This window comes from Ovis aries, chromosome 5, assembly GCF_016772045.2.
Source record: "Ovis aries strain OAR_USU_Benz2616 breed Rambouillet chromosome 5, ARS-UI_Ramb_v3.0, whole genome shotgun sequence".
Lineage (NCBI taxonomy): Eukaryota > Metazoa > Chordata > Mammalia > Artiodactyla > Bovidae > Ovis > Ovis aries.
In genome coordinates, this window is record NC_056058.1 from 10,599,872 (window position 1) to 10,626,865 (window position 26,994).

Below are 26,994 nucleotides of genomic sequence, written 5' to 3' on the forward strand. Positions count from 1 at the left end.
GGTTAGATAGCATCACTGAACTCAACCGACATGAATCTGAGCAAACTCCAAGAGACAGTTAAGGACGGAGGAGCCTGGCGTGCTGCAGTCCATGAGATCTCAAAGAGTTAGACACGACTTAGTGACTAAACAATGTAAAGATTTGGAATACTTGGTACCAAAAAAGAAGAATGTAAAATCTATTTTTAATAGACTTCTGTACTGATTCCACATTGAAATTGATATCTGAGATATATGGTGTTTCATAAAATAGTTTATTAAAATTATTTTTTAAAACTAAGGATTGCCTGCAAATTTTCAGACCATGGAAGAAAAGTAGAGACAAGAGTGTACAGAAAAAGGGGACTTTTCTGGTGGTCCAGTGGTTAAGACTCTATGCTTCCACTGCAGGGCACAAGTTCAATCCTTGGTTCAGGGAACCAAGATTCTGCATGCCTCGAGGTGCGGCCAAAAAAAAAAGGGGGGGTATTGACAAAGGGAGCATGGGTCAGAGGGAGTATAAGATGCAGTGGATAGAGGAGACAGCACAGAGCTGGCACAGGGCCTGGCACAGAGCAGGCATTCAATTAATAGTCACCTTCCTCTCCTTTCTTGATGCGTGGATGCCTATTATGGGATGTGTCTCCAGGCCCCGTGATCAGGAGAGACTTCCTCCATGAGTTGGCATGTGAACAGTCTTGATTTTCACTCTTGCAGTTGTAGAAAAAGACTTTATGTCCAATAAGCATGTGCCAGCATCGTGTTGGGGCTTCCCAGGTAGCTCAGTGGTAAAGAATCCTCCTGCCAAGTGGGAGACGCGAGGTCAATCCCTGTGTCAGAAAGATCCCCTGGAGAAGAAAATAGCAACCTACTCCAGTATTCTTGCCTGGGAAATCCCATGGACAGAGGAGCCTGGCAGGCTACAGTCCATGGGGTCGCAAAGAGTCGGATAGGACTTAGTGGCTGAGCATGCATGCAGCATCGTCTTAGGGTTAGTTTTAAAATATTTATTTACTTATCTGTTCGTTTGGCAGTACCAGGTCTTAGTTGCCCCATGCAGGATCTTTTAGTGGAGGCGTGTGAACTCTCAGTTGTGGCTTGTGGTATCTAATTCCCTGACCAGGGATCAAACCCAGGCTCCTGCATTTGGAGCTCCTGCATCTTAGCCACTGGACCACCAGGGAAATTCCTGTTAGGGTGCATTAACTCATTGATTTTTCCCAATGGCCCAGTGAGGTGGGAGGCACTGGAGTCCCAAGACACATGGTAACTTGCCCAGGGTCATCTGCCCAAGGTCACTCTGTGGTTGGTGATGGAGCTGAGCTTTCACGTGGCTCCAGGAGAAGGTCAGGGGCCTCCTGCCCCATGTGATTGCCAAACCTTGTGGATGCCTGTGGATCTGTGTACATCTTTGGGAGCCAAAAGAACCAGAAATGTCTCAACTGGGAAGGGCTGTGAAGAGCCACCTTGGGGTTCCCAATGCCCGTGGGATCACACAGGGGATGGACATGAAGGGAGGGTCCAGCCACCAAGCCTGTCCAGCTGCCGCTGGGCAGGCGTGTGGTTGCTTGCTCACGGCCACAGGTTCCAGGAGTGAGTGCAGTGTGGTGGCCACAGGCCAGAGTGCAACAGGCTCTAAACTGACCTGAAGCTTCTTAGTCAATTACTGGACTTCCCTCAGCCTCTGTTTTCTTGGGGTATAAAAGGGGGTTAGTGATGGTCCCTATTTCCTAAGGTTGTGATGAGGAGCTTACTGTGTAAACTGCATCCCCCACAGTGCCTGTTAAATGTTCGATAAATGTCAGCCGTTATTTTCATTCATGAGAAGCTGAAATCCATATTTGTATGGAAAATCTCCCAGTTTTTAAATGCAGACCAATAATTTCAACCTTCGCAAGTCTCAGATGAACCAGTATGGCCCCTGGGATGCCAACTCACAACCTCTGTTTAGAATTTTGCTAATAGAAGTGGCATCCTGAGAGATGTCTTCTGGGTTTGGCTGATGTGAGGTTGATGAACAATGCTTCATGGATTAATGTGTAAATGAGCAAATGAATGAATGGATGGATGGATGGATATGTGAATAAATGATGAAAGAAGAAGTGAATGGATGGGAGCCTCTCTGGTGGTACAGTGGTTAAGACTCTGCACTTCCAATGCAGAGGCCACGGGTTCGATCCCTGGTAGGGGAACTAAGATTCCACATGTGGCATACTGTGGCAAATTTTAAAAATAAATAATTTTTTTAAAAAACCAGAAATGAATGAGCACACTAATGAATAAATGAAAGAGTGAATGCACCCGTGAAGAGTAATACACTAATGGATGCAATGGAAGGTTTTCAAGAAGAGATGTTTTAGAACATAAAATCAATCTATGTGAAACTGAGCCCTGAGCCTCCCCCACAAACCTGTACATTCTCAGTGGATGACAGCTTTGTCCCTCCTGGGGCTCAGGCCAAAAACCTTGGCTTCTCCCTCTCCTCCACCCACACTTGGTCCATCAACAAATGTTGAAATATACCTTAAATAATAATAACCCCAGGGCTTCCCAGGTGGCTCAGTGGGTTAAAGAATCCGCCTGCTAATGCAGGGAACATGGGTTCGATCCCTGGTCCAGGAAGATCCCTCATGCCTTGGAGCAACAAAGCCTGTGTGCCACAACTACTGAGCCTGTGCTCCACGGCAAGACAAGCCCGCACACCACAACGAGTAGTAACCCCCCACTCGCTGCAGCTAGAGGAAGCCTGAGCTGCAATGAAGACCCAGCGCAGCCAAAAATAAACAATAGATAAAATTGAAGATGATGATACACCCCACATCGGCCCAGCCTGCCTCCTTCTCAGCCACCATGGAGTCCAGCCCTGGTTATCATCTGTCTGGACTGGAGCAGCCATCCCCGCTCTGCTCCTCCCTTGCCTGCTACGGTCTGTTCCACACCACAGCAGCCAGAGGGCGTCTGTGAACCCCTGAGTCGTCACGCCCCTCTTGCCCCCATGCCTCCCGCTTCACTCAAAACAAAAGCCCCAGTTGTCCCTGCAGCCCCCAGGGCCCTTCAGAACCTGCCAAGACCCACCCCGCTGCCCTCACCTCCTCCTTTTTCTCACCTGAACCACTTCACTCCAGCCATACTGTTCTCTTTATGCTGTTCCCCAAATCCGTCAGGCAGGCATATTCCTACCTCAGGGCCTTTCCACTTGCTGTTTCTTTCTTCTGCCTAAGACACTAAGGTGACTCAGCCCAACCCCTTCACCTTAATCCCTTGGTTTAATGCTGCAGCTTGCCCAGTGGTCCCTCCTAGGGCTCCAGGTCCCCTTATTTGGCTCTGCTTTCTCTTTTTTCCAAAGCACTTTGCACCTTCCATCACGCTATTAATTTAGTACTTTTATTTATTTATGTTTGAGTTGCACGTGGGCTTTCTCTAGTTACGGTGAGCAGGGGCTACTCTTCATTTGGTTCGGGGGCTTCTCATTGTGGTGACGTCTCTTGTTGCAGAGCACAGGCTTCAGCAATTGCAGCAGGTGGGCTCTAGGGTACACGGGCTTCGCTAGTGGTGGCACACGCCTTAGTTGCTGTGCAGCATGTGGAATGCTCCCCGACCAGGTATTGAACTCAAGTCCCCTGCACTGGCAGGCGGATTCTTAACCAGTGGACCACCAGAGAAGTCCTACTGATTATATTACGTTTGTTCTCTGGCTCCCACACTGGAGTATCCCTCTCAGGAGTGCAGGACTCTGTTAACATGTATCCTGAACACCTGGGACAGAGCCTGGCATAGTAGGTGCCTTGTAAATGCTTAAGAGCAAAAATACATGTGAGCAGAGTGCACAGCTGGCTCATTCTTTGGTGATTATTTTTAAAGTGAAGTGTCCATGGTAAACCATACCTCCTCCTGGAGGCTTTCCAAGAACGGTGCGTGCAGCTCTGCCGCCTGCCTCTGCACTGGGAGTCCTGAGCAGAGGTTCCAGCCTTATCCCACCCTGTAGCATGACCCCTAGAGTGATCAGACAGTGCCTGGAGAGGGAGGTACAGAAAGATGACTCCAGCAATAGAGAGCCATCAGCCTCCCCATTCTGAGCCGTGCCATGCCATGCTCAGTCACTTCAGTCATTTCTGACTCTTTGCAAGCCCGTGGGCTCTAGTCCACCAGGCTCCTCTGTCTAAGGCATTTTCCTGGCAAGAATACCGGAGTGGGTTGCCATGCCTTCCCAACCCAGGGATTGAACCCACATCTGCCTTCCTTGCAGATAGTTTCTTTACTCCTGAACGACCAAGGAAGCCCCCCAACCACCACATCCTGAGCACTCATTGGTTATTTCTAGCACTGTTATTTTCAGGGACATCACCTTCTCATAAGTTCCATCTCTGGAAAGCTAAGCCCATGAGTCATAATGGTTCCCGGGGGCTTGCCTGCTTGGGAAGCTAACGGGTTCCCTGGCCAAAATCCGTGCCTGGGCCACTCATCGGTTAATTTCCTCTGCAGCAACACCCTGACATTCTCCATCCTTTCCCTGGCAGGGTCTCCCTTCGCCCGAGCCAGCATTAAAAGTGCCAAGCTGGAGAACTCAACTTTTTTTCACAAAAAGGAGAGGAGGATGCGTTTCTACATCCGCCGCATGGTCAAAACTCAGGCCTTCTACTGGACTGTGCTCAGTCTGGTAGCCCTCAACACGCTGTGTGTCGCTATTGTTCACTACAACCAGCCCGAGTGGCTCTCCGACTTCCTCTGTGAGTACCGCCTGGCCCCGCCCCCACCAGCTCCCTGATCCCTTCCTCACGCCCTTTCTCTGGTTCTCTTTCTTTGCCAGTATGTGTTCCCACTTTCCCCTTTTGCTTGGGCCTGTTTATAACTGGAGATCGGGCTGAAGTTCCTGCTGCCTCAGTGACAGAACCCAATTTGCAGGAGGGGGGCGTGCCTGAGAGCTGGAAGCTGGAATTCGGGCCATCAGACACATGATCGCTTTCTAAGAAAGGCACATGGAGGTGCATTGAAATAAAGACAGAGAGGGTCACACTGCAAGACAGCCAGAGAGAGAAACATACGTAGAATTTCTAGGTGCATTTCTGGGAATCAAATTTATGGTTGAGAGATGAAGGTGCATTAGAGACAAAACAAGTAACCTGTATGTTGTACTCATCTCTTCTTCTCATTTCTCTCTGCTGCTTCTCTTTTCTTTCAAACCTTCTGCTTCTTTCCCCTTTCCTCTCCTGTTCTTTTTGACTCCCTTATGTCTCGGATTCATTCCTAGACGGTAGCCACCAACAACTGTGAGAACATCTTGCTCCTGCAGTGAGAACCAGGATTTCCAAGACTTTGCCCTTCTGGGCCTATTCCCAAATTTCAGGAATTAACATGAGATAGTGTCAAAATTGTTGACCACGTTGGGAGAGAAGCAGGAAAAGAGGGGTGATCTATGAGCAGGGCTTAAAAAGTAAAGAGCTCTGAGAAATCAACAAGAGTAGTGGCTGGAAAGTGAGGAAGGCAATTTGTTGCCTTGGCTCTGGCCTATGGGCCCCAAGTGAGGACTCCCCAAAACCTTTTTGCCTGCTGGTTGCCCTCCTCCTGCATCTTTTGGCTTGTCTGAATTAGGTCTGTAGATTCTCTGCCCTTCTGACCTGGTTCAGAATTAACCCACACAACCACTGGAGAAATCAAGTCTTCAGCCTCACGAGGCCTGGGTGTCTGGTCCAGGTCATCATCTCCTTGTAACCCTTATTGTTCCCCGTCACGTTGGCTGACCACCCCCCCCCACCCAGGACACTCCCCAGGGGCCAGTTCTCCTTCTGAGAGCCCTGACCTAGTTCCAACCTTAGTAATTGCATTTGGTCCCCCTGGAGTCTCTTATAAATGAGAACTATTTACTTTTTGTCTTAACCTCCTCGGATAGCCTATTTTTAATCTCCCATATTCTCCCCACTAATCACCTTGCTCTGTCTGTCCTGGTTCGGGAACAGGGGATTGAGACTTCCTGCCTGGGGCCTCTCTGTCTATAAACATCCTTTAATTATCAATTTCCAGTTGAGAAAACTGTGACACAGAGAGGTTAAGTAACTTGCCCAGAGTCACACAGCTACTTAATGATGTAGCCAGGATGTGAACCCAAGCTATATCTGATGGTCCATCCCTGCCACGATCATCAGGTAACCCGGTTCTCAGTGCCTGCCCTGCCCCCCACTCTCCATGTGACCTTGGACAAATTATTACCATTATTCATCAAATGAAGACATCTTCAATTATCGCTGCTGCCGTTTAGTTGCTAGATACGTCTGACTCTTTGCGACCCCATGGACTGTAGCCTGCCAGGTTCCTCAGTCCATGGGATTTCCCAGGCACAAACAATGGAGTGGGGGCTTCCCTGGTGGCCAGTGGTTAAGAATCTGCCTTCCAATGCGAGGGACACGGGTTCCATCCCTGATCAGGGAACTAAGATCCTACCTGCCATAGGGCAAATAAGCCCATGCTCCGCAAGTAGAGAGAAGCCCCCACACATAACTAAGACCTAGCACAGCCAAATAAATAAGTAAATAATTTAAAAAAAAAAAGAACAATGGATTGGGTTGCCATTTCCTTCTTCAGGAGATCTTCCACACCCAGGGATTGAACTTAGGTCTCCTGCTTGGCAGGCGGCTTCTTTACCACTGAGCCTCCTCCTCTTCAGTTATATGGCACTCTTGTATTCTTATTTTATGTACCAGTAAGAAATGAAACAATGCTGCCATCTAAACTAGGGCATGCTGATTTTAAGTTACACCCCAGTTTCGGAGATGTCAAAACATGAACAAAAATATGTGTCTTGTAATCGATGAAGTGTAGTCGTTTCTCTGGGTCTCACATTTCTCTTCTACACTTGGGAGAAATTGGATTTGATGACCCTGAGACTTCTTCCAGATCCACCCGTGCTTAGAGATCAGTAGTTCTCTCAGGTCTTGTGCATCACCAACTCTCATGATTCCATGGTAACTGGGGAACAAGCATCTTGGAAACTCTTACGTCCTCCTCGAATTCCTTCTTGGGGCTTTTGGAATGCTTCAGATGTTACAGACAGATTTCCTCACTGACATTTCAGTCTTGAGGGCCCTGGAGACCCTGGAGTTTCCCTCAGACACTGAAAGCTCCCTGGGGTCCTAAAACTAAGGGAAAGCTCAATAATCGGGAATGAGTGGGAAAGACCTTGACAGTCAGTTCAAATTACCTCTTAAAAGAAGGATATAGAGACTTCCTCGGTGGCCCAGTGGCTGAGACTTGGCACGCCCAGTGCAGATGGTCAGGGATCCAGATCCCATGTGCTGCAAGTAAGACCCAGTACAGCCCAGTAAATAAGTAAATTTATTGAAATCGACTTAAGAATGATATACTGCGGAATTCCCCGGTGGTCCAGTGGTGAGAACGCAGCAGTTTCACTGCTGAGGGCCCAGGTTCAGTCCCTGGTCAGGGAACTAAAGTCCCACAAGCTGCGAGGTGCAACCGATAGAATAAAATCACAAAGAACTAGAAAAAAGTCTTATGCCATTTTAAAAAAGAGTGATATGAGTGATATAGCAAATACTCTTCACCTTCAAACAGAGCTAGCTATGTGACCAGAATGGAATTCTTAGAAGTTTGAGGCCTCTGTCTCCGATTTCTGTATGCTTTCTTCCTCTCAGCATCTCTCCTTACCTCTCCTTCCCCTTCGAAAGGGGACTGCTCACGCCCTTCCTGACCACTCATCTTCCTACCCCACCAAGAAAGCCCTCTCAGAAAAGGAACTGCTATTAACCATGTCTTTGCTGGAGCGAACAAATACTCATAGTTAACTCTTCCCAAGGCAAAATTTTCACCATTATGCATTCTCATCAAAAAAACAAAAGGCTTCGTCTGACATCAAGACTTTTAGACATTAGCAAGACAGGATTTCTAGGGGACATCCAATGAGTTTTCCTAGCTGGGAGAAAAGCCATGCCTTAGATTGGTTGCCTGTGGCACTCCCAACTAAGTCCCTAACACAAGGATTACAAATAGGACACTGTTATGATATCTATTAATAGTTCTATTATTCCTTTGGAGCTCAAGCATATAAAAGCAGTTGAGTCATAATTCTTGCGTATTATTACATACTTCTTAGTAATAGCACTTTGTTAGTTATCGAGTTAGTCAATTATTAGCCAGTTAGTTCATTTATTCATTTCTTTTTCATTAATTTTTATTGGAGTACAGTTGCTTGTTCATTTTAAAAACATAGTAAAATGTATAAAATAAACAATGAGGATCTATCGAATAGCATAAGAAACTATATTCAATACCTTGTAATAACCTATAATGGGAAAGAGTATCTATTCACACACACACACACACGCACATATGTATGTATAACTGTATCACTTTGCTGATTCAGTTATATTTACCTGGAATAAGCGTGCATGTACAGTTGCTCAGTCGTGTCCAACTCTTTGCAACCCCATGGACTACACTCCACCAGGCTTCTCTGTCCATCAGATTCTCCAGGCAAGAATACTGGAGTGGGTTGCTATTTCCTTCTCCAGGGGATCTTCCCAACCCAGGGATCGAACTCGCATCTCCTACACTGGCAGGCAGATTCTTTACCACTGAGCGACCTGGGAAGCCCATACCTGAAACAACTATACTTCAATTTTAAATTTTCTTAATTAATTTTTTTAAAAGCATATAACTACCCAGGAACCCACCAGCCAAGGTTTCACTTAATAGGAACGTCAGAGCCAGCTGGAAGTTCCCTCCACAAATCTAATCTCCTCTCTGTTTCCTCCCCTCCCTTTCTAGACTATGCAGAATTCATTTTCTTAGGACTCTTTATGTCCGAAATGTTTATAAAAATGTACGGGCTTGGGACACGGCCTTACTTCCACTCTTCCTTCAACTGTTTTGATTGTGGGGTAAGTGCTCTGGTTTCTAAGGAGTTCATTCCTCGGCTGATATGCTTAGAATGGTTGATACCTAGGGGCACAGGAGAGAGAGAAGTAGGGTCATCCCTGGGTATGACAGATCCTGCTGCGTGCAAAAGGAATCAGAGGATAATCCCCAACTTTGATGAGGATACAGAGCTCCCAGAACCACCCCCCGCCCCAGCCACTGCCAGTGGGAGGGGAAATTTACAGACCCATTTTGGAAAGTGAGGGATGACCTGGCGAATCCAATTCTGGGGATTCACTCTAGAGAAACTTACATGGACACCTAAGAGACACATACAACAATGCCTTCAGGGGCTTCGCTAGTCCCAAACCAGATGACCCAAAGCTCCCTTCGCAGTAGAGTGGATAAATAAGTTGTATATAAATAATGCAATTCCCTGCACCAGTGAGAGGCAGCCAACAGTAGCCACACCCATCAGCCACACGATATTGCGCAGGAGGCAGACAGGGGCAAAACTAGTCCACACAGCATGATTCTGCTCGTGAAAGTTCAGACAGATGAGACCAAGCTGTATGGATTTCAGAGGATCCTTGACTACATTAAGGCAAAGACCTCGAAAACATAAGTCAAAGAAGCCAGACATAAAAGGTCACATATTACATAATTCCATTTATATCCAGAACAGGCAAATCTCCAGAGTCAGAAGGTAGATTAGTGGCTGTCGGAGGCTAGGAGGAGGGGGCTGGAGAGTGACTGCTCATGGGTCCAGGGTTTCCTTTGGGGGCAATGGAAATGTTTCAAGAGTAGAGAAGGGTGATGGTTATACACTGTGAACACGCTAAATCCCGCTGAATCATGCATTATTTTAAGTGAACCATTCTGGTTAATTTTATGTTGTGTGAATTTCACCTCAATTTTTTAACGCAAGGAAATAGTTATTATAAAATTCAGGGTGGTGGCTATGTCTAGGGTTCCCCAGAGGCTTTCAGGGTGCTGACATGCCCTATTTCTCGACGGAGATGGTGATTGCATGGGCATTCACTTTGTAATTATATGTTTCAGGAATTCTTTGCACTCATGTTAATAAGTGAGACAAGAGAAGGGATAAGAGGCGTGTGAGACCCTCACTATGATTTCATTTGAGGTGGGGGGAGTTGGACTGGGTTCCTGCAAGGTCCAGACCCAGGGCACATTTGCAAGGAGAATGGACACAAGACCGGGATCCTCTGTTCTAGGTCATCATCGGGAGTATCTTTGAGGTCATCTGGGCTGTCATAAAACCCGGCACATCCTTTGGAATCAGTGTGTTACGAGCCCTCAGGTTATTGCGTATTTTCAAAGTCACAAAGTAAGTCTTTGGGTTCCCTGGCCTCCCAAGGCATGGCTGGGGGCTGGGGTGGGGCCACATCCTTCCCATGTTAGGAAGATGGGCTCAGCTGCCGCTACCCTGGCCCCAGCCTGACCCCCATACCCCAACCCTGGCCTCTTTTGGCAGGTACTGGGCATCTCTCAGGAACCTGGTCGTCTCTCTCCTCAACTCCATGAAATCCATCATCAGCCTGTTGTTTCTCCTTTTCCTGTTCATCGTCGTCTTTGCCCTTCTGGGAATGCAACTCTTCGGCGGCCAGTAAGTGCTCAGCAGCTTCTCTGGACTTCTGCTTCCCTGGGGTCCAGCCCAGGGCCTCCCACCCTTACCTTGCTCACTGCATCCAGAGACCCAGGCCCACCTGCATCACACAGTCTCCCTTCCTCATGGCCTGGATGGTGCCCAGTGTACCCACCCAGATGGGCGGGGCCCTGGGTACCACTCAGTATGTCTTTCTAGGGGAAACAGAGATGCTGGAGATGTTGCCCTGGAAACAAGATACTGAGCCAAGCCCTCACACACCTAGGGTGGGACCAACGTGAAATGTTTGTGCCCTCTCCACAGGTTTAATTTCGATGAAGGGACTCCTCCTACCAACTTCGACACTTTTCCAGCAGCAATAATGACAGTTTTTCAGGTACAACCTTCACCCAGTCCCATGAATGCAGGGCCCCATGGAGAAGCGCCAGGGTTCATTAGGACGGGGTAGAAAATATGGGCAGGAGCCTTTACTGTGGCTCTTCCGCAGGAAGAAATGGGTAAGGCAGGTTAATCAGGCTTAGCATTGGCTAGTTTGAATAATTTCGGCAGGCCCTGGAGCTGTCTTAAGTTGTATGGAACCTGACCCTGGGCTAATTCCAACAGTAGAATATTGGCCTAAGTGTAAGAGCCCAGTAGTGGAGATGGTTTGGAGAGTGGGCTCTGAATTGGTTGGTTTTCATTTTTTAAACCACACCCACAGGCAAGTTGTTTACTAACTCTAAGAATTAGCTAGTCCTGACTCCCCGCAGGGTTAGCAAGACCCCTCCCATATGTCAAAGCATCAGAATATAGAAAATAATAGACATCGATAATACACCATCTTCCCCGTGACTGGAAGACACCCTGATTCTGTATTCCAAAGCAAACAGATTGACTGTGGGTGGTCCCGCCAAACCAACTTCTGCACCCATGTAGGCACATGCCCCAAGGTTTAGAACTGGCCAAGCTGGGCTTCCAGAGCCGTTCCGTGTGAGTTCTGTCTCTTTAGAGAACAGAAAGTTTATGGGAAAATGTGACTTCACTCTTCTCTTCTCCTGGGGGAAGGGGAACTTCTGAATGAGACCTGTAGACAGGGGGTTGGAAAGGGAAACCATCCATGAAATTCTGAGCCTTTACATCAATGATTATCGATAGTAATCATCACCACCCATAGCACAGGGCTTGTTGCCCAAGAGGGATTTCATCCCCCAAGGACACCTAGAAGTATCTGGAAACATTTTTGGGTTGTCACAAGTGGGGTGTGGGGGTGTTACTGGCATCTAATGGGTAGAGCCCAAGGATGCTGCTTAACACCTGCAGTGCACAGGGCAAGAGGAAGTTCCCGAATGCCAGGAGTGCCAATACTGCAAAACCCTACACTAATGGATTAACCTCTTTGGAGTTCTTTCATATTTACTTTATCCTCATGAAAATAATGGGGCTTCCCTGGTGGCTCAGATGGTAAAGAATCTGCCTGCAATGCAGGAGAGACCCAGGTTTGATCCCTGGGTTAGGAAGATCCCCTGGAGAAGGGAATGGCAACCCACTCCAGTACTCTTGCCTGGAGAATTCCATGGACAGAGGAACCTCGCAGAGCACTGGACTTGACTGAGCAACTAACACTCACTTTTTTTCAGTTTCATGGAAATAATGCAAAGGAGGGAAGCTGTTTTTTAACAACCGTGTAGATCCTGCATACAAATCCCTTTAGCCCTTCCCATACACATCAGCATCATGTCTTTTTGCCAGCACTTGCATCTCTTTACCTGAGGCTTCCTCTGATCACCTGTACCACCACCATCCCCACCCCCAGATACAGCAGTCCAGAAGTACCAGTGGATATATAGCAAGAGAAATTTACATCTCACAGTTCTGAAGGCCGGAGGTAGATCAGGGTGCACCCAGGGTTGATTCCAGGTGAGGACTCTTCTGGCTTGCAGACGACTGCCTTGTCACTTCTCTCACACACAGCAGGGGGAGAGAGGGAGACAGAGAGGCAGAGAGAGACCAAGTTCTCTGCTGTCTTTTCTTGTAAAGGCACTAATCCCCTCATTGTAGCACTAGTGGTAAAGAACCCACCTGGCAGCGCAGGAGATGGTAAAGAATCTGCCTGCAATGCAGGAGAGACCCAGGTTCGATCCCTGGGCCGGGAAGATCCCCTGGAGAAGGGCATGGCAACCCACTCCAGTATTCTTGCCTGGAAAATCCCACGGACAGAGGAAGCTGGCAGGCTGCAGTCCATGGGGTCACAAAGAGCTGGACACGACTAAGCGCACAATCCCCTCATGAGGGCCCCACAATCATGTCTTCAGCTAATCCTAATTCCCTCCCGTCTCCAAATAACATCACATGAGGGTTTAGAGCCTCAACATATACAACTCAGCCTATAGCAAAATTTCCCTATCACATCAGAGAAAGCCAGAAAGATCTGAAACTCCTCTTCCAGGGTCACTTTTTGCTAGAACAAGTTGAGAGCTCCTCCACGTAAGGACAGCCCTTTCCTCTCGCAAACAGCCAAGACCGTCCCCACCCAGAGACAAGGGCCAAGAAAGGGCCCACACGGCAGGTTCCAGCTCCACAGCTGCATCTCTGAGGGGCCCAAGGTTGAGGGGGGGTTGGCTGTGTGTTTCTCCCTCCCCTTTCAGATCCTGACGGGCGAAGACTGGAACGAGGTCATGTATGACGGCATCAAGTCTCAGGGGGGCGTGCAAGGCGGCATGGTGTTCTCCATCTACTTCATCGTGCTGACGCTCTTCGGGAACTGTATCCTCTGGGGGGCGGATGAGCCCGGGGCCTCAGGGAGAGCAGGGGAAGCACAAGGGAGGGGTTCAGGAGTCCCAGATATCAGGGTTCACGTGGCAGTGCTTTCCCTGACTCCAGCGTTTGCAGACACCCTCCTGAACGTGTTCTTGGCCATCGCGGTGGATAATCTGGCCAATGCCCAGGAGCTCACCAAGGTGGAGTTGGTGGGAGAGTGTTGCTGTGCAAAGTTGCCACCTGCTCATGGCAGATCAGGACAGATCAGGCGGGGGGCAGGGTAGGGTGGGGATCGGAGCTGGGGTCAGAGCCTTTGTCCTGGCTTCACTGCGCCAGGGAGAACGGCGCCTCCTCCCCCACCCCCAAAATAGACTGTCCCTCATCAAGTGGCTTCTACAGCAAAGGAGGGCAGAGGTGGGGGGTGGTTAAGGCAGCAGGGTGCCCGTTTATAGGGAGTGGGCAGTGTTGAGGGGCTTCCAAGGAATGCGGCAGCCTCCAGGCTAGCAGGCACCGTCAGCACCCTACACCCGGAAGGAGGGGACAGATGGAGAGTAACCCAGACAAGGTTCTGAGGCTCAGTGTGTGTCCCCGTGAGCTTGGGAACTGGCCGGACTTCACCACTGAGTGGCAGCAGTAAAGAATTATATGATGCTCGCGGTTCCCGGCGTAACTGTCATTTCCCTTTGGCAGAAGAGGGAGCTGAGGTTCGGAAAGGCAGAATCACGGACCCCAGATGGGATGATGACAGCTGCTATTATTCAAAGCATCATGCTATACATGTCAGGAGCTCAGCATAATTTGGGGCATATAGGAAGTGATCAATAACAGGAGCCTTTGTAAGTCACTTCGCATGACCAGAGATCCAGAGCTACAGCTCTTCATTTTACAGAGCTGGGAAAGGGAAGGCTAGGATTCAAACCCAGACTTGGCAAGTTCCAGAGCCTTGAGTTCTTTACCCACACACCCTGCCAACTTTCATTTGAGCCCCAGCTGAGCAGGTAATGATCAAAATAAAAATTAACAACAGCCAAAGGAAATGTGATGGCCCCTCCATATGCCAGACACCAGAAAGCATGAGATGGGGAGTAACTGTTATCCCCATTTTGCAGATGGGAAAACTGAGGCCCAGAGAAGCCAGGACCTTGCCACATAGCTAGGAATTGAAAGAGCAGAGCACAGGAAATGAAATTAGAAAGGAATTTGGGGTGTGGGGGTATGAACTGTTCATGTGAGGAAGAAGCCGTTTTCACTCATGGTCAGTGGTATTGGATTATTTGGGCAAAATCTTATGCCAAATACCCTTAGGGCAGCCCTGTACTCCCTAGGATTCAGGTCCACCTCAGCTAGGCACAGAGAAGGCAACATTGCTTGCAGGAACATAGCTTATGCCCTTGGGATAGCCCTTGAGCAGGGCTGCTAGGAACGGTTGAATGGGTACTGCACTGCACAAGGGAAGCCGAGCACCTTTTTGTAGTTTGAGGGGAAGATATCTGGAACAAAGGCATGTTAGGAGGTGGTCGTGGCCTAGCCTAAGTCTTTCACCTGCAGCCCTCTCACATTAGGAGAACATATGCAGAATCATTCAGGAGGGCCAGGCCTGGGGCCTGCCTCAGCTTCACCGCCCCATCCCCCATGCCTTAAGGTACACAGGCCACATTCAGGGAGCTGAACTGAACTGAGACTTTGCCAAACGTCCATCTGCCAGCCATGGCAGGAGGGAGAGAGAGTTTCCCAGACCCAGCCCTGACTGGGGGAAAAACGGAAACCTCTGCCACCCCCTAGCATACGGCCACCGTCCTGGCCACCGTGGGGCTGACTGGCGTCACTGTTCCAGGGGCTGATTTCAGCCATGAGCTCATCTAGGTCCCAAGACGAACCTATGCATCCTCAAGGGCTGTCGGGGGGGAGGGGGTGCCCCAGGAGGGTGGGAAAAGAGAGGGCGAAAGCTCATCTCCTGTGAAATGTCATCCAGACCCTCATTCTTCCCTTTGTTTATTCCACAAGCATTTCTTGGGCATTTAAAATGTGGCAGGGACCCCACTCAGCCCCTGATGTGGTTAATTTTTTTGATTGAGGTATATTTGATTTATAATGTATTAGTTTCTGGTGTACAGCAAAGTGATTCAGTTACAAACATAGTTATTTTTCATATTTTTATTATAGTTTATTAGATAGTGATAGATAGTGAAGTCGCTCAGTCGTGTTCGACTCTTTCCGACCCCATGGACAGTAGCCAACCAGGCTCCTCCATCCATGGGAGTTTCCGGGCAAGAATACTGGAGTGGGTTGCCATTTCCTTCTCCAGGGGATCTTCCCGACCCAGGGATCGAACCCGGGTCTCCCGCATTGTAGGCAGACGCTTTACTGTCTGAGCCACCAGGGAAGTCACAAAGTTTATTAGAAGGTATTAACTATAGTTCTCTGTGCTACATCATAGGACCTTGTTGTTAGGTTTTTATCTCCTTTAGTCCTCATAGAAAACCTCATAGGCAAATTCTCTAAGCCCCATTTTACAGACTTTGTTATTCATTGAAAAGCATTTATTGAGCACCTGCTGTAAACAGGGCCTGGTCTAGGGGCCAGGGAAATAGCCAGGAATAAAACAGGCAAATCTCTGCCTTCGTTGATATTCTAGCAGAAGAGATAAATGAGAAGGAAACCTGTCAGCTAGTGATAAGTGCTAAGGAGAAATATGAAGTAGGGAAGTCTAGGAGTTGAAATTTTAGCTGAAGATTGTGAGGTGCAAAGAAAGACTTCATCCAAGGTAAGCAGAAAGTGGAGGAGCTGCTATTTGAATCCAGATGGATCCAGAATTTGTGCTTCTAACCATATGCAGCACGGCTTAAACTTGAGCGTGTTTCAGACTCACCTGGGAGCTTGTTGAAAACGCAGATGCTGGGACCCAGGCCAGGTTCTTCAGGAGGCCTGGGAATCTGCATTTGTGCATTTGCAGTGTATCCGAGGCAAGTGGTCCAGGGACTCGGCTCTGAAAAATGGTTGGATGTGATGCCAGGAAGAGGGGTGGACTTGGGAGAGCGGGGTGGCCAGTCGAGCCCCACCCCTGTGTTCTCACTGACACAGAGCGTCCTGATCTGACCATTTCCGAGGTGGTAAGGTTGCTTCTTGCCCCAGAGATCCCAGCGCAGTGGGAGAGGTGCCCTGCCATCGCATGATCTTGCTTACTGGCGGGTTTGTCTCTGGCCATTTCCTTCTCGTTGCTTTTTCTTTGCTTTTTCTTTGTTGGCTTTTCTGTTTTACGAATGAGGCCCTGCATGAAGGCTGAAGAAGGATTTAAAGCCCCAAAACGTCTTTTTCTGTATGTATTTTATAAAACATCTTCCCCCCATCCTCCTCCTCTCTGAACCTAACCGGCTGAGAATCTAAGTTCCTCTCCTGATTCCCCTTCTGGAGGCTGTTGGCAGTGCATGGGATGGGCTGTGGGTGCCAGACTTTTCTGCACGTGGGGGCTTGTTGGTGTTTTATTTAAAGTCTTGGTTCAGAGAGCTTAAATGACCCAGGAAGTAGAATGAGAGGAAAATCTTTGCATTAATTTCCAGCTCATTGAGAGAGTTCCAAAAATCTCCGCTGTGGAAAGGGAAGGCAGTCTTTTTCCTTTCCTTTTCTTCTGTGTGTTAAAATAGGGTTCAGAATGAGCTGGGTATCAAGCCTGGACATGAAGGGGATAGCAGTACACTTAACCAATGAGTATACATCCCGATTAGGGGGCCTCAGCTCTGATCGGTTGATACTCAAGCCAGACCTGCTTGTAAATATCTCAAATGATGCCCCTGGTTAACAGTAGGGTCAGAGATGAGGCCCCAAGGCCCAGTTCATAGTTTGTGAACAGGGGTTCTATGTGCCTTTTAGGATGAACAAGAAGAAGAAGAGGCTGCCAACCAGAAACTCGCCCTCCAGAAAGCCAAAGAGGTGGCAGAAGTGAGTCCTCTGTCTGCAGCCAACATGTCCATAGCTGTGTAAGTGCCGCCGACTGAGATGCTCTCTGGGCTCCTCGGCCTCTGCACCCTCCCAGTCAAGGATTTGGGGGCAGGGAGCAGTCCCTGACTGGGTTGAGCCTTAGGAAAAAGTACTTCTGCCCTCCCACCCACTTTCAGTCAAGAAATAGTTAATAAGCACATACTATGTGCCAGACACTGTTGCTGGAAATACAGCATTAACAAGAGGTTGAGGGGTATGGGGAGGGCTAGGAGTGGTGAGTGTTACGATTTAAGTGACATTGTCAGGGACGGTCTCAGGTGACAAAGCCTGAAGAAGGTGAGGGAGGAGCTCATCTCAGGCAGTGGGACCAGCATGTGCAAAGGCCCTGAGGCAGCAACGTGCCGGTGTGGTTAGGGTGCCTGAAAAAAGCCCATGAAACTACAGTAGTGAGTGGGGGTGGGGCAGTGGCAGGAGGTACAGGCAGAGAGGTGATGAACAGATCCTGCAGGGCCTTTGGGGCAATGGGGAAGACGGAGAATTTTGTTCTGAGCCAGGGGAGATGCATGGACAGTTCTTGAGGAGGAATAGGGACTCAGGTGCCCTCTAGGTACTATCAGGGGAGCAAGGGCAAGAGACCAGGTTGGAAAGGACTGCATTGTTCCCTGCAAAAGAGACAGTAAGGAATGGACCAGGGTGGTGCCAGAGCAGGTGATGGGTATAGCTGAATTTTAGACAGATCGTGAAGGTAAGAGTGAACAGAATTTGTGAGTGAATCAGGGATGGTAAGGTGGTGAGAGTTAAGGTGTTTTGATTAAAGAAAGATTCATTAACACTGCTGCTGCTGCTAAGTCACTTCAGTCGTGCCCGACTCTGTGCGACCCCATAGACGGCAGCCCACCAGGCTCCCCCGTCCCTGGGATTCTCCAGGCAAGAACACTGATACACCGATATTCTGAATCGTGCCTTTGCAACACTGTGGGGCAGTGCGTCACTGGACAATGTAGAGGGGGCTTTCTTTCCCAGAATGCAAGGAGGTGGCTGTGAAAGGAGAACACAGGGAGATACATGCTCAGACATGGAAGCCTGTAGGAGGTGATGGTCAGTATACAAATATAGATACATACAGAATGCCTGGAAAAATCTGAATGTTCAAGGGCTTCAGTTGGCACCCCCAGCAACAATCCCACTGGTGTTTTTCACCACTGCATAGATAGACGTTGTCTCAAGACTCCCAAGTGCCTACTCGAGGGCTTCCAGAACCTGCTGCAGGTCAGTGTTTGTTATGATTGGCTGTCTCAGAGAGTAAGAGTATTCTGAACATCAGGACTGCCCCCAAGGGCCATGTACTACAACTTGAAGAGGAATAGAGAGGTCAGTCAATGAACATACACCTGACTGAGACCCCCATTAGACGAAATGCCCAGCCAGGCCAGGATACCTTACTGGACCAAGATGCCCACCTGGGCTGAGACTCCTGTAAGGCTGAGATGACCAGCCAGGTTGAGTTTTCCACACAGGTTAAAACACCTAGTTGGGTGGAGATACCCAGCCAAGTCAAGATATCCCACCGGGGCCAAAAGACCTCCCCGCTACCCAGGTCAACGTGCCTTTCTGGGCCAAGGTACCGACATAGGTGGAGATGCCCAGTGGGCCATTATACCCACCTGGGCAGAGATGCCCACTTGGGTCAAGATGTCCATCTGGGCCAAGGTACCTACCTGAGCAGAAATGCCTACCTAGGTCAAGATACCCACTGAGATAAGTATCTGGGTGAAAATGCCCACTTGGAGCAAGACAACCACCAAGGTGGAAATACCTATTGAGCTGAGATGTCCACCTGGGCCCACACTCCTGTTGGCCTGAGTGGTCCTTGCAGGCCACGACGCCCAGCAGTTCCATAACCCCGGCGCGATTTCCTTGCAGGAAGGAGCAACAGAAGAACCAGAAGCCCGCCAAGTCGGTGTGGGAGCAGCGGACAAGCGAGATGAGGAAGCAGAATCTTCTGGCCAGTCGGGAGGCACTCTACAACGAGATGGACCCGGACGAGCGCTGGAAGGCCTCCTACGCTCGCCACCTGCGGCCCGACATGAAGACCCACCTGGACCGGCCGCTGGTGGTCGACCCCCAGGAGAACCGTAACAACAACACCAACAAGAGCCGGGCGGCCGAGCCCACGGTGGACCAGCGCCTCGGGCAGCAGCGAGCCGAGGACTTCCTCAGGAAACAGGCCCGCTACCACGACCGGGCCCGGGACCCCAGCAGCTCCGTGGGCCTGGACACCCGGAGACCCTGGGCGGGTAGCCAGGAGGCCGAGCTGAGCCGGGAGGGGCCTTACGGCCGCGAGTCGGACCACCACGCCCGGGAGGGCGGCCTGGAGCAGCCGGGGTTCTGGGAGGGCGAGGCGGAGCGGGGCAAGGCGGGCGACCCGCACCGGAGGCACGCGCACCGGCAGGCGGGCAGCCGCGAGAGCCGCAGCGGGTCCCCGCGCACCGGGGCCGACGGAGAGCCCCGCCGGCACCGGGCGCACCGCAGGCCGGGCGACGAGGGCCCGGAGGACAAGGCCGACCGGAGGTCCCGGCACCGCGAGGGCAGCCGGCCGGCCCGGGGCGGCGAGGGCGAGAGCGAGGGCCCCGACGGCGGCGGCGGCGAGCGGAGGCGGCGGCACCGGCACGGCCCGCCCCCCGCGTACGACGCGGACATGCGCAGGGAGGACAAGGAGCGCAGGCACCGCCGGAGGAAGTAAGTGGAAGCGATGAAAACCGAGGAGTGGCAGATACCTAGTGCTCTCCCGAGCCGCTCGGTTCAGCTTCTCGCCAACCCGCAAAGATAGATGGCATTGCCATAGCCCATTTCAGAGATGGGGAAACTGACAGAGCTGACTTGCCCAAAGTCACACATCTAATAAGTGGCCTTGAACCCAGGTCATCTGGCTCCAGAAGCTGCAAACTGTCACGCCCTTGTATCAGGGAAACTACAAAAACCCTCCCCCAGAATGGTGTGGCTCTTCCATATGCTTGCGGGTTGCCTTGGGCAAGGGACAACACGTCTTTGGGCCTCAGTTTTCTCAATCTGTAAAATGGAGACAGTGGGATCTAATTGAGTCACTGCGGGAATTCAGTGATGTAGTGGATGCAAAGGGCCTGAAAGCAACCGACACATAAGTGCTTGGGAAATTTAGATCCTTGTAGCTGTTACCGAGTCAATCGTTTTTCACTTTACGTTATTCTGCCGGGGGCTGGGCAGGGGCGGGGGCGGCTGTGGCAGGAGGTTGTTGAAAAGCCACTTGGGTCAGAATTGAAGGATGAGCGAAGTTCAAGGCTTTTGGAGGCATCTCCCAAGCCAGAACCTCACCCAATCAGAAATGACACCCTCTTTTTTATTTTATTTTATTTTTTTTTTAAAGAATAAAATTTTTTTAATTTTTAATTTAATTTTTAAATATAAATTTGTTTATTTTAATTTGAGGTTAATTACTTTACAATGTTGTATGACACCCTCTTTTTTAGAACAATATTCCATAACACTACCTAGAAGATCCTACAGTGATTGTACATTGAGGAACCCAAAAACTTAAATGTTGAAACATCCAATGATCTTTTATTAATTAGCATCCTCTTCTTTTCTATCACCTGCCACTAGGACATCATCTTGGTGGTTTCTTTTTTAAAAAGAAAGTTTTTCTAAGTGTTTGTGTTTTCTTTTTTCGACATTAGGTATTCTTTTTCTCAAGTTTTATTGAGATATAATTGTCAGGCAGCATGGTTTAACTGTTAGGTTTCCCTGATGGCTCAGATGGTAAAGAATCCGCCTGCAATGTGGGAGACCCAAGTTTGATCCCTGGGTCAGGAAGAATCCCTGGAGAAGGGAATGGCAACCCACTCCAATATTCTTGCCTGGAGAATTCACTAACACTTTTACTTTAATGGTATAAGTGTAAGGAGTATAGCATAATGATTTAATTTACATACGTCAGCACCATACTGGTTTTTAATAATGTGTTTAAATGCTTCTGTTATACTCGGTATATACTAAGCTAGTACTTCTCAAAATTAAATGTGTACATGAATCCCCAGGGATCTCGTGAAAATACAGATTCTAAATAAGTAGGTCTCAGATGCAGCCTGAGATTCTGCATTTCTAAGGAGTCAGTGCTGGTTGGGGGACCACACTTTGAATAATGAGACTCTAGAGAACTGAATGAAGCAATCCTTTTTTTTTTTAATATTTATTTATTTGGGCTTCCCTGGTGGCTTAGTTGATAAAGAATCTGCCTGTAATGCAGGAGACCCAGGTTTGATCCCTAGATAGGGAAGATCCCCTGGAGAAGGAAATGGCAACCCACTCCAGTATTCTTGCCTGAGAAATCCCATGGACAGACAACCCTGACGGACTACAGTCCATGGGTTCCCAAACAATTGGACTCGACTTTGTAGCTCAGTAAGTAAAGAATCTGCCTGCAGTACAGGAGGCCCGGGTTTGATCCCTGGGCTGGGAAGATCCCCTGGAGAAGGAAATGGCAACCCACTCCAGAATCCTTGCCTGGAAAATCTCATGGACAGAGGAGCCTACTGGGCTGCAGTCCATGGGGTCGCAAAGAGTCGGGCACGACTGAGCAACTAATACTTACTAACACTTCCTTAGTGACTAAACCACCACCTTTTATTTATTTGGCTGTGGCCAGGGCAGGGGTGATGGTGGAGGGGGAGTCTTCCGTTGCAGTTAGCCAGCTTTTCTCTTGTGGCACACGGGCTCCAGAGTGCTCGGGTTCAGTCGTTGCCACGCACAGGCTTAGTTGCCCCATGGCACGTGGGGTCTTAGTTCTCCAACCAGAGATGGAACCCACATCCCCTGCATTAGAAGGTGGATTCTTAACCACTAGACTGCCAGGGAAGTCCCCCAGAGTGAAGCAGTTCTGATGCGGGCACCTAGGCACAGAATCACCGTGAATGCAAATGGCAGCTGCCTCAGGGTGCCAGCAATTCAGGTGACAGGAGGGAGTAACCATCAGTGTTGAGATGTTCCAAAATGGCGAAGTTCCGTGTGACTTAGCCTACTCTTCCTTCAATTTGTCTAATACTTGCCTTCCAGGAAGATGCAGTGAGTATTTAAAACATGCAGCAGGACCTCCCTGGCTGTTCAGGGATTGAGAACCCGAGTTTCCACTGCAGGGAGAAGAGGTTCCAGCCGTGGTCAGGGAACTAAGATTCCCCCAGGCCACACGGTGTGGCCAAAAGAAAAAAAAAAAAACTTTATGCTGATCTGTGAAACAGAGTTAGGTTAAAACTCAAGGCTCAGGGACCTCCTGGTGGTCCAGGGTCCAGTGGCTAAGACTCTGTGCTCTGAATGCAGGGGGCCTGGGTTCACTCCCTGTGGGGGAACTAGATCCCACATGCTGCAACTAAGAGTTCTCATACCACAAGTAAAGATCCCACGTGCCTCAACTAGGATCTGGCAGCCAAATAAACAAGTGAAAAAAAAAGGTGCAGATCATTACAAGCAGATCTTTCACCTGTGTGAGGGACATTAGAAAGTTGTGAAGGAAAAAAATAATTCTTCCCCAGTGAGACTGCCTTGCACATGGTAAGATGTTTATATACCTGTCTCTCATTTCCTAAATGCTCACAGTGCCCCCTAATTATTATGGCATTAGTCCTCCACATAGCTCCACAGCAGCCCTCTGAAAAACCATTGTTCCCCAAAAGGGAATAGTGTTCTAGGCTAAAAACGACATATGCAAAATCCCCAAGATAGAACAAAGGAGGCGAGTTTGCAGTTTGGAAGGTAAGGGAAGAGTGGAAGAAATTGAAGGGACAATAATAGGTCAGTAGAATCTTGAGTCCTCCCTGGGAAAGAGGAGGCCACTGAGGGGGATTTAGGTGGAATAAAGTCTAGCATAGGATTCCATGACTAAGACCTGGAGAAGAAAGTGGCAACCTGGCCAGTATTCTTGCTGGGAAAATTCCATGGACAGAGGAGCCTGGCAGGCCACAGTCCACGAGGTCACAAAGCGTCAGACGCAACTGAGCACACGCACACCATAGTCAAGAACCAGTGGGTCACTGGTGCTGTTAACATGACTGATAATCCTGTTGTTACCACCCTCATATTTACACCTCCTCCTATCATTGAAGGAGGCAGAATGACAAGAACAGAAAGGGAACACAGCCTGGTGGTGAAGGGCAAGGGTCCTGGAGCCAAGAGGTCACAATGCTGCCCCATCGCTTGCCAGCTGTGTGACTTTCAGCATGTTACTTCCCCTCTCTGGGCCTCCATTTCCTCATCTGTAAAATGGGGATAAGCACAGTACCTTCCGGGACTTCCCTGCTGGTCCAGTGGTTAAGACTCTGTGCTTCCACTGCAGGGGGTGAGAGTTCGACCTCTGGTCAGGGAACTGAGATTCCACATGCCTTGTGGAATAAATGAATTATATTTTAAAAATGGTACCTACCTCCTAGCATAGATAAAAACTTCAAATGAGTTAATACTTGTAAAATGCTTTAAATAGTGCCTGGCTTATAATCAGTGTTCAGGAAATATTAGCTCTTATTAGTATGAATATGATTATTCGATACTCAAATTTCTTAGTAGTACTAGTAATAAGCATTCAATAAGTTTTAGCTCTTTCTATTGTTATATCGTCATTACTATTAAGATGCTTGTATCAATTGACATAAAAACCAACTTTAAATCCATAGCCTTTAGATTGTCCACTCAAACTGCCTCTTTTCACAGATGGGGAAACTGAGGCCCAGAGAGGGAAGGTGTTCCTGAATGGGGGGAACCAGCCGATAGTAGAAGTGTGATGACCCAGCTTTCCTCAATCCCACAGGTGGCCCTTACTCCCCCTTCTCTCCAAGTACTTCCCCACCTCTACCCCTAAATTCTGGCCAGGAGAGGCATTATTCATTTGGCTGATAAAAAAATTCTAATGCTCACTGGAAATAAAATTCATAAAAATTCAGGCACTTTTAAAGAGAAAAAAAAAAAAGAGCCATTCATCTTGGGAAAAAAAAAAAAAAAGAGGGGTCTCCCTGGTGGTCCAGTGGTTTAGACTCCGTGCTTCCACTGCAGGGGACATGGGCTCCATCCCTGATCAGGGAACTAAGAGTCCACACGCCGTGCAGTGCAGCCAAAAAAAAAATCCACATATAGCATTTAGAACAATGCGTGGTAGAGAATAAGGGCTCAACGATCTCAGCTAATATTATCCTACATGCCGCACGGCATGACCAAAAAAAATAAGAATGGCGAAGATAAAATTTTATTCAAGGACGTAGCATACTAAAAAGGCATTTCAGTTCTACATTATGACAAAGCCAGTGATCCCAACAGTCCTGCCTCGTGCATTTCTGCTCTTGTCATTTCTTAGGTCTTTCCCCAGACATGCTGTGTTTTTTACTCTCTAGAGCATTGACAATAAGTATAACTGTTTTCTTTCTGTTGCCCCAGGCTTCCCCCCCGCTCCCACATTTCTACTTTCATCTCTTCCTCTTCAGCTTTAAATGTCCCCCTCCTCTGAAACTTTAAGTGGCTTACCCCAGTGAAAAGTGAGTGGAGCACATTCTATTTTGTATTATTAAACAGTTGCTGGCCCTTGATTCCTCATACCAGGCAGCTGAGCCCAGTATCACCCCAGGACCACCAAAATGAAAATGGAGCTTTCTCTGAATCACTGCAAAAATCTGGATTGCAGGGCACCCGCCACTCCCTGATAACCAGGCAGTGCCTCCTGCTTGATTTGGCTGAGCCAGAAGACATTTTGCCAAGACCTGTACCACCCGAGAATTAATATCTCAGCTATTTGCATACTAGTTCCACCTGCTCCCATCACCATGACAACCTACTTCCCAAAAGGAGCAAGAAGAGAGGGGACTGGACTTCTGAGCCTCACAGTTGATCCTTCATGGGATGGGGTGAAAGGAGGGGCTCCATCATTTAATACTGATTCTTGTAGTATCCTCAATTTGCTTTGGCCAATCTCCTCAGCACCTCTCTCCCATGCAACCCAAGTCATCCATTGCCCCCATGGTCTTCACTGAATGGTGCTGTAGCTTAAGAGCTGTAGGACCAGAGTCCAGCTCAGCCTTTTCCCAGCTGGGTAACACCACGCCTTTACCTCTCTGGGCTTCATCTTCCTCATCTGTAAAATGAGCCTAATCCTAATAGCAGCATCTCAGATAGTGGCTGTCGTGGGGACTGAGTGAGTTCATAGATGCACGTCTTAAGGACAGTGGAGCACCAGGAAGCGGGCCCATCCATCCTCTGGACCTAGGGACTGGAGCATGCCCCGGGCAAGCTGTCCATAATCCTTAGCAACCAGATGCTGAAGTGATTAGCTGGCAACGGGATGCGGGCGTTACGCAATCAGCTGCCTATTCCAGGCAGATGATGGCAGATCCCCAAGAGGGAAGGGGGAAGGGGCCTGACTTCAAAGTTTCTGCCCCTTTTGAGTTCTCCTTGGAGACACTTGGAAATAAAACATCCTGGAGACTGATATTAGGCCTCTGCAGGCCTTGAGCTTGTTAAAACTCCACGGCAAGCAGAGCCAACAGAAGAAACAAAAGGCGAAACAAAAGACCCTCAGACCCCCCCTTCCATCTGAACAAGGGGCTCTCGGTCCCGTGTGTGAGGCTGTCCCTTTAACAAAAGGCACGCTGTGGTCTCAGCTGCTGTGTTATTTAGTACCGTCTCTGTAGGTGGTGACCAAAGGATTCAGATCCTCTTTGAAATGATAACTTCACTGAGGCCGCTTTTGGGTAGAGCTCGACTTAAAACAATACATAAAATGATGAGAAAATATCCCCAACCAGCTTTTTGACTGATGTTCAACTTCTAAAAAGGTACCAGGAGGGGATTAGCATTAGCAACCTCTTTGTGGGCTGTGGAAGAGGTTGAGGAAATATTGGTTTAAGATTTATTTCATTTAATCCACACCTTCAGAGCTGATGCTCAGTGTCCAGGGATCAGTGTCAGTTTCCCAGGGCTGCTGGCAATCCCTGGTGTTTGCGATCCCTCGGCTGATAGGAGGGCCACTCCAGTCTCTGACTTCACACTGGCCTCTCCTCTGTGTGTTTCTTCCCTTGTCTTCTAAGGACACTTGCCATTAGATTTAGGGTTCACCCTCATCCCAGATGCTGTCAAGATCTTTAATTACATCTGCAAATACCCTTTGTCCAAAAGATGGGTACGGGGGACTTCCCTGGTGATCCAGTGGTTAAGAATCCGCCTGCCAATGCAGGGGATGTGGGCTCGATCCGTGGTCCTGGAAGATCCCACATGCCGCGGAGCAACTAAGCCCGTGTGCCACGACCACTGAGCCCGGACACTCCATAGCCTGTGCTCTGCAACGAGAAAAGCCACCGCTGCAATGAGAAGCCTGCACACCACAACTAGAGCAGCCTCCACTCGCTGCAGCCAGAGAAAGCCTGCCCACAGCAGCAAAGGCCCAGCGCAGACAAAAATTGAAACATAGAAAAGATGGGGAAACTGAGGCTCAGAGAGGTTACTCAAGCTACAGAGGGTCACACAAGCTAGTAAAATGGCCTTGGTGAGACTCAAAGCCAAATCAGTCAGTCTTCTGAAGTGTCAGCCTAGCACCTGCAAGTGAGGAATTTGCCTGGGTCTGTCCTTTTCCCTGTGAGGCCTCAGAGCTGCTGCTGCTGCTGCTAAGTCGCTTCAGTCGTGTCCGACTCTGTGTGACCCCATAGACGGCAGCCCACCAGGCTCCCCCATCGCTGGGATTCTCCAGGCAAGAATACTGGAGTGGGTTGCCATTTCCTTCTCCGGTGCATGAAAGTGAAAAGTGAAAGTGAAGACGCTCAGTCATGTCCGACTCTTAGCGACCCCATGGA

General features: G+C 49.0%; 1 protein-coding gene across 8 annotated transcripts in view; it reads left to right on the forward strand.

Moving 5' to 3' along the window:
* CACNA1A (calcium voltage-gated channel subunit alpha1 A) overlaps window positions 1-26,994 on the forward strand; it is a 373,308-nt gene that overhangs the window by 271,831 nt on the left and 74,483 nt on the right. For 7 of the 8 annotated variants that reach the window (XM_060415385.1, XM_060415383.1, XM_060415387.1 and 4 more), the window contains 9 exons: window positions 4,497-4,706; window positions 8,755-8,867; window positions 10,080-10,192; window positions 10,340-10,471; window positions 10,775-10,847; window positions 13,096-13,213; window positions 13,340-13,407; window positions 17,075-17,181; window positions 19,067-19,882. In XM_060415385.1, coding sequence (XP_060271368.1) covers window positions 4,497-4,706; window positions 8,755-8,867; window positions 10,080-10,192; window positions 10,340-10,471; window positions 10,775-10,847; window positions 13,096-13,213; window positions 13,340-13,407; window positions 17,075-17,181; window positions 19,067-19,882 — 1,750 coding nt within the window. The remainder of the gene's footprint in view (window positions 1-4,496; window positions 4,707-8,754; window positions 8,868-10,079; window positions 10,193-10,339; window positions 10,472-10,774; window positions 10,848-13,095; window positions 13,214-13,339; window positions 13,408-17,074; window positions 17,182-19,066; window positions 19,883-26,994) is intronic. The other variant, XM_060415388.1, reaches the window with a different exon arrangement.